Source organism: Conger conger, chromosome 4 (assembly GCF_963514075.1).
Source record: "Conger conger chromosome 4, fConCon1.1, whole genome shotgun sequence".
Classification (NCBI taxonomy): Eukaryota; Metazoa; Chordata; class Actinopteri; order Anguilliformes; family Congridae; genus Conger; species Conger conger.
Window position 1 is genome coordinate 3895470 of NC_083763.1, and position 12500 is coordinate 3907969.

The 12500-nt window shown below is 51.2% G+C and overlaps 1 protein-coding gene across 1 annotated transcript in view; it reads right to left on the bottom strand.

Annotated features, from left to right (window-relative positions):
• The window catches only part of sspo (SCO-spondin), a 129333-nt gene that overhangs the window by 27704 nt on the left and 89129 nt on the right, over positions 1 to 12500 (bottom strand). Inside the window, 9 exon segments of the mRNA XM_061237735.1 lie at positions 632 to 841; positions 1717 to 1881; positions 3086 to 3121; positions 6724 to 6944; positions 7239 to 7387; positions 8015 to 8181; positions 9938 to 10087; positions 10740 to 10960; positions 11781 to 11875. Coding sequence (XP_061093719.1) covers positions 632 to 841; positions 1717 to 1881; positions 3086 to 3121; positions 6724 to 6944; positions 7239 to 7387; positions 8015 to 8181; positions 9938 to 10087; positions 10740 to 10960; positions 11781 to 11875 — 1414 coding nt within the window.

A 12500-nucleotide genomic window follows, 5' to 3' on the forward strand; every position in this document is an offset into this window, starting at 1 on the left:
GTTTTCTGTCGCCCTGTGGGAGTCAGTATCTGGTCTGTGGGTGTCAGTATCCGGTCTGTGGGGTGCCAGTCTGTCTGTGGTTTGTCAGTATCTGGTCTGTGGTGTGTCAGTATCCGGTCTGTGGGGTGCCAGTCTGTCTGTGGTTTGTCAGTATCTGGTCTGTGGTTTGTCAGTATCTGGCCTGTGGTGTGTCAGTATCCAGTCTGTGGTGTGTCAGTATCCGGTCTGTGGGTGTCAGTATCTGGTCTGTGGGTGTCAGTATCTGGTCTGTGGTGTCAGTATCCAGTCTGTGGTGTGTCAGTATCCGGTCTGTGGTGTCCAGTCCTTGAGGGGGTTCCCCCGCCTAAATTCCATACCTGGCTCTCTCAACCCGCCACCTAATCATCGCCTGATTTAATTGGCAAAAACACTGTTCTCTCCCTCTCCACCTCACACAGCTGGTGTGTGGTGAGCGTTCCGGCACAAAATGGCTGCCGTTGCATCACCCAGGTGCGTGCTAAACATTGGTGGTGTTTGAGGACAAAAGTGGCCACTGTAAAATGCCTTGAGCCGCCGGCTGGTGAGTGAGAAAGCACTGTATACATGCAAGGAATGATTATTTATTCATTATTATTAATAATGATATTTGTACCTCGGCAGGCGCGGATGTTGCAGAAGCGGCTCTCCACGTTCCCTCCCAGGATGCCCTCGCACCAGGAGCCGTTGACGCCCGGCGAGAGGTAGGTCCTGATCCGGGCCTGCTGTCCCACCCCGCAGGAGCGCGTGCACGCACCCCAGTCCCCCCAGTCCGTCCAGGAGCAGTTCCTCTGCGCACAGCCCTCGCCCCGGCAGGGCCCCCCGTCTGACCGCACGCAAACACACCACCCGTCAGCGTCTGACGTCGCCGCGAAACGGCGACACTTCACAGAGCAGCAGCAGGTAATAAATGCTTGCCGCTGGGGCACATAAAAGTGTTACCCCTTAGCCAGCAATATACAATACATTTTTTACTGTTTTTGGTGGAAAACATACTCATTTGTACCCAAAGAGAACGTCGCTATACTTATACAGGGTGAATATGGGAAATTTTATCGTTGAAGAACAAAAACGTATCTCCACTGTCACTGTATTTCTGAGAAGTGTGGGCTGCAGCCTCTGGAAACCTGACTGAACTGCAGGGCTGTTTGACGCTGCACACACTGAGTGGGGCTCAGTATGACAGGGGAGACAGCCGTGCTAATTACTGCTAGCGCTCGCGGGGCTGGAGCTGTGGGCCTCTGCAGCTGAGACACGGCAGGGCAGAGAGGCGCTGAAACAGGACCTAAAACAGGGAGGAACTGAGCTAATAAGGAGGAGAGGGGAAGTCACAGGAAACAAAGGCAGGAGTGAGAGGCACTGGGGCAGGAGTGAGGGGCACTGGGGCAGGAGTGAGGGGCAGTGGGGCAGGAGTGAGAGGCAGCAGCAGGACGCTGGGGCAGGAGTGAGGGGTAATACTGAGGCACTGGGGCAGGAGTGAGGGGCAGTGGGGCAGGAGTGAGGGGCACTGGGGCAGGAGTGAGGGGCAGTGGGGCAGGAGTGAGGGGCAGTGGGGCAGGAGTGAGGGGCACTGGGGCAGGAGTGAGGGGCAGTACCAGGGCACTGGGGCAGGAGTGAGGGGTAATACTGAGGCACTGGGGCAGGAGTGAGGGGCAGTGGGGCAGGAGTGAGGGGCACTGGGGCAGGAGTGAGGGGCAGTACCAGGGCACTGGGGCAGGTTGCAGGCTCTCTCCTGGCGGATCTCCCCGGCGCAGGGTGGATGGAGACACTCCCTCTGCCGAGACTTCAGGGCCGGATTCAGGGTGTCAGTGCAGGAGCGAGAACAGGGACTCCACACCGACCACGCAGAGAACCCCAAATCCTCATCTACAGAGGAGAGAAGCAGACACGGCTAAAACTACACTGTGTAACCCCAAATCCTCATCTACAGAGGAGAGAGACAGGGCTAAAACTACACTGTGTAAACCCAAATCCTCATCCACAGAGGAGAGAAACAGGGCTAAAACTACACTGTGTAAACCCAAATCCTCATCTACATAGGAGAGAGAAACAGGGCTAAAACTACACTGTGTAAACCCAAATCCTCATCCACAGAGGAGAGAAACAGGGCTAAAACTACACTGTGTAAACCCAAATCCTCATCTACATAGGAGAGAGAAACAGGGCTAAAACTACACTGTGTAAACCCAAATCCTCATCTACAGAGGAGAGAGAAACAGACACGGCTAAAACTACACTGTGTAACCCCAAATCCTCATCTACAGAGGAGAGAAACAGGGCTAAAACTACACTGTGTAAACCCAAATCCTCATCCACAGAGGAGAGAAACAGGGCTAAAACTACACTGTGTAAACCCAAATCCTCATCTACAGAGGAGAGAAACAGGGCTAAAACTACACTGTGTAACCCCAAATCCTCATCTACAGAGGAGAGAGAAACAGGGCTAAAACTGCACTGTGTAAACCCAAATCCTCATCCACAGAGGAGAGAGGCAAACAGGGCTAAACATCACTCTGAACGGTTTCAATTTTAATCCTACAGCGATGAGAAATAAACAGGAATATGTACACTGCAAAAACCCTGCACATTCTCATCTACGGAGACAGCGAATGAGCCGGGATAAAACTCCACTGTGAAAAGCCTGTATCCCCATCCACACCGACAAGAAACAAACAGGGATAGATTACACCCAAAAAAAAGTCTGTGTTGTAATCTGCGGGGGAGGAAAAATAATCCAGGCTAAACCACACAGTGAAAAAACCTGCATCCTTATCTACAGAGACAGAGGAAGAGCAGGGCTGGATTCAGACACTGTGAACGGCCTTAAACATTATCTCCAGAGCAGCAGAGACAAAAGTGAACACAGACGGAGAGAGTCCCACATCCTCTATCAGCGGCGAGCGAGCGCCAGACAAACATTAGTAATATCCTCCGAGAGAAGACCGTGTCCTCGTTTACACAGAGCGGGAGCTAAACTTTACTGAGAATAGCCTCCCGTTCCGACAGTGACGCGGGGCAGCTGAGGTAAGAGGGAGAGACGGGCAGGAGAGGAGAAACAAAAGGAGGTTACCTGGAACAGCTGGCTCGTCTGTGGGAACGGTGACCACTGCAAGGGCACAGGAGATACAGCTATTTAGTCCAGAACAACGTGAAATACCAGACCTTACAACATGAACCAGCCCTTTCCCTCACTTTAATAACAAATTATACAATAACAAAAACTCAGTCCAGGGGGTTTGGGCAAAGGCAATCTTAACTGAAATATGTCCATTGGATCAACTCTCAGATTAGAGGGTAGAATGGAGTTGGCTTCAGTCGTGAGATCAAGCAAAACACGTCTGGCCCCAGGGTGCAGTTGAGGGCAAACGCCCCATTGAGCTAGCTTTGCCAGCCTTTTCTCAATATGTCCAAGGGATCAGGGTCAAGACTGCTGTCTGTTCTGGCCCCATGGTGGTGGAACGACCTTCCCGTGGAGGTCAGAACAGCAGAGGCTCTGACCACCTTCAGGCACAGAATGAAGACACACCTCTTCAGACTGCACCTCCCCCACCCCTCCATACCTCCCTCTAATTTCTAATGAGCAATGAAAGCTGTTTATTGTAGCTATAGCACTTATGTATACTTGTTTTATTACTGTTAGTGCCTCAGTTGCTGAGACTGTTTTATTGTTTGTTTGTTTGTTTGTTTGTTTTTAACAGATTATTCTCCAGGGTTCCAGTTTTCATCTGGTCTCATGCAGTCACTTCTAGCATTTGGAACTGTGCCTCTCCCTAGGGTTTTCAGCACACTTGTCCCTGGCTATGCACTTTGTTGTACGTCTGCCAAATGCCTTTGATGCAATGAAATAGGATCAGGGTAAAATACATTCTTATTTTTGCCTTGCTTAATAGAAACTCTGAAACCACTGGGGAACATTGTAAATCCTCTTCCTAACCTGATTTGAAGGCTAATCGCTGTCCACAGACTACATCACAAACCACCACATGAGCTATAATAACCTGTACTTAACTCAGTATTATCCTGCTCTGTACAGTCTATCATGCGCAGTCCCACATGCAAAGAGTATATCAAATACAATTACAATATCACACAAATACTGGCTTGTCTTTATGGGGTGACACAAACATGTGCCATTATACTTGGCAGTTCTATACAGTTAAGGACATGTTCTCTATAAGGGACATGATCTCTAACAAATTTGATTAAGGTTTTGCATATGCTAAAGGTCTGAGTTAATCGGGATTTTAATGTGCTGCGTGTGGTATAGCCCAGGTGTGGCAGGGTCAGAGCCCAGGCCCTGCAGTAGTGCTCTAGGCCCTGCAGTAGTGTTCTATGTCCTGCAGTAGTGTTCTAGGTGCTGCAGTAGTGCTCTAGGTGCTGCAGTAGTGTTCTAGGTGCTGCAGTAGTGTTCTAGGTGCTGCAGTAGTGTTCTAGGTGCTGCAGTAGTGTTCTAGGTGCTGCAGTAGTGCTCTAGGTGCTGCAGTAGTGCTCTAGGTGCTGCAGTAGTGTTCTAGGTGCTGCAGTAGTGTTCTAGGTGCTGCAGTAGTGTTCTAGGTGCTGCAGTAGTGTTCTAGGTGCTGCAGTAGTGTTCTAGGTGCTGCAGCCGTGCTCTAGGTGCTGCAGTAGTGTTCTAGGTGCTGCAGTAGTGCTCTAGGTGCTGCAGTAGTGTTCTAGGTGCTGCAGTAGTGTTCTAGGTGCTGCAGTAGTGTTCTAGGTGCTGCAGTAGTGTTCTAGGTGCTGCAGTAGTGTTCTAGGTGCTGCAGTAGTGTTCTAGGTGCTGCAGCCGTGCTCTAGGTGCTGCAGTAGTGTTCTAGGTGCTGCAGTAGTGCTCTAGGTGCTGCAGTAGTGTTCTAGGTGCTGCAGTAGTGTTCTAGGTGCTGCAGTAGTGTTCTAGGTGCTGCAGCCGTGCTCTAGGTGCTGCAGTAGTGTTCTAGGTGCTGCAGTAGTGCTCTAGGTGCTGCAGTAGTGTTCTAGGTGCTGCAGTAGTGTTCTAGGTGCTGCAGTAGTGTTCTAGGTGCTGCAGTAGTGTTCTAGGTGCTGCAGCCGTGCTCTAGGTGCTGCAGTAGTGTTCTAGGTGCTGCAGTAGTGCTCTAGGTGCTGCAGCCATGCTCTAGGTGCTGCAGTAGTGTTCTAGGTGCTGCAGTAGTGCTCTAGGTGCTGCAGTAGTGTTCTAGGTGCTGCAGTAGTGTTCTAGGCCCTGCAGTAGTGTTCTAGGTGCTGCAGTAGTGTTCTAGGTGCTGCAGTAGTGTTCTAGGTGCTGCAGTAGTGTTCTAGGTGCTGCAGTAGTGTTCTAGGTGCTGCAGTAGTGTTCTAGGTGCTGCAGAAGTGCTCTAGGTGATGCAGTAGTGTTCTAGGTGCTGCAGTAGTGTTCTAGGTCCTGCAGTAGTGTTCTAGGTCCTGCAGTAGTGTTCTAGGTGCTGCAGTAGTGTTCTAGGTGCTGCAGTAGTGTTCTAGGTGCTGCAGTAGTGCTCTAGGCGCTGCAGTAGTGCTCTAGGCGCTGCAGTAGTGCTCTAGGCCCTGCAGTAGTGTTCTAGGTGCTGCAGTAGTGTTCTAGGCCCTGCAGTAGTGTTCTAGGCGCTGCAGTAGTGCTCTAGGCCCTGCAGTAGTGTTCTCGGTGCTGCAGTAGTGTTCTAGGTGCTGCAGTAGTGTTCTAGGTGCTGCAGTAGTGCTCTAGGCCCTGCAGTAGTGCTCTAGGCCCTGCAGTAGTGTTCTAGGTGCTGCAGTAGTGTTCTAGGCGCTGCAGTAGTTCTCTAGGCCCTGCAGTAGTGTTCTAGGTGCTGCAGTAGTGTTCTAGGTGCTGCAGTAGTGCTCTAGGTGCTGCAGCAGTGTTCTAGGTGCTGCAGTAGTGCCCCAGGCCCTGCAGTAGTGTTCTAGGTGCTGCAGTAGTGTTCTAGGTGCTGCAGTAGTGCTCTAGGTGCTGCAGTAGTGTTCTAGGTGCTGCAGTAGTGTTCTAGGTGCTGCAGTAGTGTTCTAGGTGCTGCAGTAGTGTTCTAGGTACTGCAGTAGTGCTCTAGGTGCTGCAGTAGTGTTCTAGGTGCTGCAGTAGTGCTCTAGGTGCTGCAGCAGTGTTCTAGGTGCTGCAGTAGTGCCCCAGGCCCTGCAGTAGTGTTCTAGGTGCTGCAGTGTCAGGGCCCAGGTCCTGCAGTAGTGCCCCAGGCCCTGCAGTAGTGTTCTAGGTACTGCAGTAGTGCTCTAGGTGCTGCAGTAGTGTTCTAGGTGCTGCAGTAGTGTTCTAGGTGCTGCAGTAGTGTTCTAGTTACTGCAGTAGTGCTCTAGGTGCTGCAGCAGTGTTCTAGGTGCTGCAGTAGTGCCCCAGGCCCTGCAGTAGTGTTCTAGGTGCTGCAGTAGTGTTCTAGGTGCTGCAGTAGTGCTCTAGGTGCTGCAGTAGTGCTCTAGGTGCTGCAGCAGTGTTCTAGGTGCTGCAGTAGTGCCCCAGGCCCTGCAGTAGTGTTCTAGGTGCTGCAGTAGTGCCCCAGGCCCTGCAGTAGTGTTCTAGGTGCTGCAGTAGTGTTCTAGGTGCTGCAGTAGTGTTCTAGGTGCTGCAGTAGTGTTCTAGGTGCTGCAGTAGTGTTCTAGGTGCTGCAGTAGTGCTCTAGGTGCTGCAGCAGTGTTCTAGGTGCTGCAGTAGTGCCCCAGGCCCTGCAGTAGTGTTCTAGGTACTGCAGTAGTGCCCCAGGCCCTGCGGTAGTGCCCCAGGTGCGGTGGTACCTGGGCAGTCGGGCGCCTGGCAGTAGGCGCTCTCCCTGAGCGGGCCCCGGCAGTCCCGCCCGCCGTGCGCCGGGGCGGGGTCGGTGCAGCTCCGGGAGCGATGCTTCTGCCCCAGGCCCCCGCAGGACAGCGAGCAGGGCGCCCAGGGGCCCCAGGAAGACAGGCCCCCGTCCTGAGGGCAGGGCTCCAGGGAGCAGTTCCAGCGTCCGTGCTGACAGGAGCTGAGGAGGGAATGATGAAGACGTGGCGCCAGGTCAGCCCGACACGCCGACAACGCCGCGCGACCGCCACAAAGCCCCGCGCTGGAAGACGTAGCGGCTAGCCGCCATCCGCTACGATTTACGGCTCTAACCGGCCCATAAAACACCCCGTTTCTCTGCAACCGAGAGATAACCGTTATGGATGCGCTGTCCTGAGATGCTATTCTTTTTGCGAATATCTCTGAAAATTGGCCCTTCGAGCGTATTGTGATCTTTATCCCGTTTTTTTTGGGGTAGTTAATACCCGTCACTCACCAGGAGCTGCACTGGTGCACGAGAGTCTCCCCCGACAGCAGCACGGCCCCCTCTGTCAGGTTCTGCGGTCCTGCGTCTTGGGGGTCAGAGGTCATCGACACGTTCTGTAGCAAGGACAACAGCTCCTGGTCCACCTCACAGGGGCACTCCTGTACACAGGGGGGTAGAGTCACACACAGTAACCCCCCCCAAACCAAACTCTCGTCCCATAATGGTGGCAGTTTTAAGATATAAACACTCGCAGTGAAAGCTGTAATTTACCATTTACCTTAAGTGACTAGACACTCAAACATGTATTCTTTTTACAATTGTGGTAGTTTGAAGATATAAACACGTAGAGTAATGGAAAAAAGTTTTTACACAGAAATATCCCCCTCCCCCCCCGAACACACACACATATGCGCGCACACACACACACACACACACACGCACGCACGCACGCACGCACGCACACACGCACGCACACACGCACACACGCACACACGCACACGCACACACGCACACATGCACACACACACACACACACACACACACACACACACGCACACACACACACACACACACACACACACACCCTCGGGCAGACACAGGAGCACAAGCTGGAACTCAACTCATCAAACTCGCAGAGACACAAACACACACAGACACGCAGCGCACTGTTTATATGTGAAAGTAAAGGCCCATGAAATTGCATGGGAACGACGTGCAGCAGAGACACAGCACAGGCGGGGGCGGCGTGGGACAGTAGACCCCCCCCCCCCCCCCCCTCCCCTCACCTGCAGGCAGGCCCCCCGGTGCTGGAAGGTCTGGGGGGGGCAGTGGCACCCCTCCTCACAGCCCTCGGAGTAGCAGCCCTCCTTCCCGCTGACCTGGGAGCAGCTGAAGGGGCAGCCCTCCCCGCGTTCACACTCGCGGTACAGACGCCCGGGGGGGCAGCCCACATCTGGAGCACCGAGGGGGGGGGGGGGGGGGGGGGGGGGGCAAAGAGAGGGAAAGAGTTTTAAATCAAAAATGTAATTTTATTTAGACAGCACATTTCATATAGGAAGCAACACAAGTAGATTACATACACTTGTATTTCACAGTGTATTAACATATTAAGAATATAATAATAATAATAATAATACTAATAATAATAATAATAATAATAATAATAATAATAATAATAATAAAAGACCGTTTAGACAGTCGCTGCAACCGACGACGTAAGATTGCTTTATATAGCAAGTGGAGTGCGTTGATACTTTTTGCTGGTCTTTGCTGTGTATGGCAGACAATTGTCATGAAATGCAACAAAGAAATACGGTCTTAATAAGCCTTTTTAGTCTTGTAATAAAACTTAATTATTATTATTTTTCGCTCAGGTAGAAAATAACGAGTCATGGCTTGACAAGTGACTTTTTCTTATCGCTTTGGTGAATCTTGAATTCAGTCAAACCGTCGCCCCTCATTGGCAGTATCTTCATCGTATTCAGTGGAGTGGAGGTTTCTACTTTTTGCTAAACGGACAACGACCGCAGTCTACATCGTCATCGGCACGGAACATTCGTGAATGTTCTGCGATTTCAGTCGAGCGACACTGGACTTTACAAACTGGCCTTTAGGCATAAAGTGAATTTGGGGAGAAAATGAAGACGGAACGAGGAGAAGTCAGTTAGTTCTCGCAGCGCCGTACGGATATCCTAACGAGGTAGGGATAAATCGAGGATTGAGAGAGTAGCCGCAAGGACTCCACGTACTATTTACCTTCCGCGAGGAACGCCGGGTCCCCCCTGACGCTACATCGGGTTAGCCCTGCCCGCAGGTCAGCGGACCCAGCCATGGAGAATCAATAAAGCGCTCTAACGATGAAATTAGCCACCGCTCCAAAGGGCCGAGGCACTCAGCGCTGTTCATTAGCAGAGCTCTCCGGCAGGACCTGACACACTCTCACTCACTCACGGTGTGCGCACCGCCCGGAGCGCTTCAAACACACGCTCACCTCGCCTTTAAGAGATTACGCCCCCTCCCCTGTCCCTCGTCCACAGAATGGATCACCGCACACTGGGCAGAATGTGCCCCCCCCTCTGCTGTTATAGCAACCCCAAAACCCAATCACCTCCACCCTTGTCCCACAGGTTGTCCCTGTAACCGAGTTTCACCCGGACACTTTTCTTCTTCCAAAACTATTACAAACTTTCTTTGTTTCTGCTCAATGACAGCCTATCGCACACGAACGAACAAACACTCGCGGGTGACAGAGAAACCTCGGCCCCTCGCAGTGCCGGTGGGTTTAATTCGACCTTAATTAGACCGTTACTAAGAGACGAGTGACATTGATCTCTACAGACACTGAGAGCATTGTAAATTCACTCAGTTCTGGGTCATCCACCTACGCTGCAGTAAAGCTCTGTCTCAATAAGTGTTTTAGTCTTGTAATGAGGCTTCAGATCTCATTTCTCTCTCTCAGGTAGAAAATATTAGCTTGCCTTGAGTTACTGAAGTGAGTAAAACCGTTTCACCTCATCGGCTTAATTTTTTCACCTACATATATATTTTTTTCCATCTATATTGAGACCTAAAATCTTATTTATTTTCCCTTTTTGCTAAAAATAGATGAAAATATTGCCAAGATTTGCCAATGGAATAAGAAGATCTAACTTGTTAGCGCTTCTTAAGACAGTAATTTTTAGCAGTGTGATATGTGGCTGTTCACTCACCGAGGCAGACCTGGGTGTTGCAGGTCTTGCTCTGCCTCCTCATCCCGGGACAGGGGGGGGAGTGGCACTCTCGAGTCCGGGACTGCTCGCCCCCCCCGCAGCTCACCGAACACACGGACCAGGGCGACCAGTCGAACCAGGGGCCGGGGCCTGGGGGCACACAAGAAAGGTGCTTGACTAACACCTGGAAGGTTGGTGGTTCAAGACCCAGTGTAGCCACAATAAGATCAGTGCAGCTGTTGGGTCCTTAATCCCACATTGCTCCAGGGGGGATTGTCCCCCCTGCTTAGTCTACAGGGGCGGCCTGTAGCGTAGTGGTTAAGGTAAATGACTGAGAAACACAAGGTTGGTGGTTCGAATCCCAGTGTAGCCACAATAAGATCCGCACAGCTGTTGGGCCCTTGAGCAAGGCCCTTAACCCTGCATTGCTCCAGGGGAGGATTGTCTCCTGCTTAGTCTAATCAACTGTACGTCGCTCTGAATAAGAGCGTCTGCCAAATGCCAATAATGTAATGTAATGTAGTCCAATCAACTGTAAGTCATTTTGGCATCAGCTAAATAACTGTAATGTAATGTAACTGTAATGAAAATGGACACAGAGAGATGTGTACACAGTGTGTTTGACAGTTATCATTCAAACCAGACTATGAGATTAAGAGGTAGAGATTTGGTGGCAGGAAACGGCGAGCATTGCTGGGCTGAGTGGCCCTGTTCTCATCATTATTATACCAGACTGTAAAAAGTGGTGAAAGGGCGCCCCCGGTGGACACACTGTGCAACGCTCTTCCTCTGCCAGACGTACCAGTGCAGTGCTGGGAGTTGCAGTCCTTCTGTTGCTCGGATACGCCCGCGCAGCCCCTCCCACCGCTCTGGGGGGTGGGGTTATCGCACTGCCGTGACCGGAGTGTGACTCCGCCCCCGCACGAAGCTGAACATTCCGACCACGCGCCCCATTGGCTCCAGCCACCGTCCACATGGCAACCGGGAACTGATTGACACTGCAGGACCCCCTCTTCACAAGTGCTGGGGGGGAAAAGGGTGGAAATATGACACAATTCCCAGTTAAACTCTTACATTACATTAAATGACATTACATAACATTTTATTTAGCAGACTCTTTTATCCAAAGCGATGGACAAAAAGCGAACAGAACAGTCGTATAAGGTGCTATTAACATAGAATCAGTAGTACAGCCATGAACATTAAGCCTAGTACACATGGTAAATAAGCCAAGTCTATAAGTAATTAGGTCAGAAAGTACGGTACCAAGATAAACACAAATGCAAATACAATATAAATACAACTGCAACAGTCCAAGATTAAATTGTAAAGTACAACAAGGGGGCTAAAGGATTGAGACAGGTGCTACACAGGTGGCTGTAGATTAGGGCACTCAGGAGGAGTCGAGGTACAGTGTGGAGAGATGAGTCTTCAGACTGCTGTGTTGAATGGGCAGTGAGTGAGCAGTTCTCATAGGAACACCTCTTTTGTAGGAGACCCTCATCCAGTCGACAGGATTCAGAACACAAAGGTTGCACAGCAGCCTCAGGATAAATCTACGCATCTTTATCTTTTAATTAAATCACACGAGTACGCTCTAAAATAGTCAGAACCGTTAATGTTTGAGGAACGTGCGCACGCACATAGCCCAAAGGCTTGTCCCTGGCCCCTGAAATACCAATTAGTGACATTTCTCCAGTCACTGAAGATTTAGACAGTACATTACATTACATTTCATTTTATTTTGCAGACGCTTTCATTCAAAGCGAAAATGTACAAGTACAAGAAGTGCACACCGAGGTCATGAGAACAAACTACAGAGTGGATCGGACGGAACCGGTACCAGTTGTTGCAGGCGCTGATGACGGTCGCTCCAGGCTCTGCGTACTGCCAGTCCGGGAGGCCAGGCCACGTCCAGGTGGAGTTACCTGAGTCCAGCTCACCTGGACGGAGAGAGGGAGGGAAGAGAAGAGAGAAGCGGAGGGTGAGAATTAAAACGGAGAGAGAGAGAGAGAGAGAGAGGGACCAGCAGATGTTCCGCTGAGTGCGTGTCTGGCACTGCAGCCGGCGTTTAAACGCGGTAAATTAGTTTTTAAGGGGGAAATGGACGAGGGCCAGAATGGCGGCTAATTCCGCTGTTCCGCCAGTCTAATTTCATTTGTGTGCAAGTGGGCGGACTGGGGTCTCTGGGAGAGAGAGAGGGAGAGAGAGAGAGACCGGGGTCTCTGGGAGAGAGAGAGGGAGAGAGAGAGAGACCGGGGTCTCTGGGAGAGAGAGAGAGAGAGAGAGGGAGACCGGGGTCTCTGGGAGAAAGAGAGAGAGGGAGACTGGGGTCTCTGGGAGAGAGAGAGGGAGAGAGAGAGACCGGGGTCTCTGGGAGAGAGAGAGAGAGAGAGAGAGAGAGGGAGACCGGGGTCTCTGGGAGAGAGAGAGGGAGAGAGAGAGACCAGTCAACAGGACTACATTAGATGGGAGAAGCATCCAATTGAAGCCCTACATGCAGAATTCTGCAGAACAATTTTAAACATCCAACAAAAAACACCAAACAATGCATGCAGGGCTG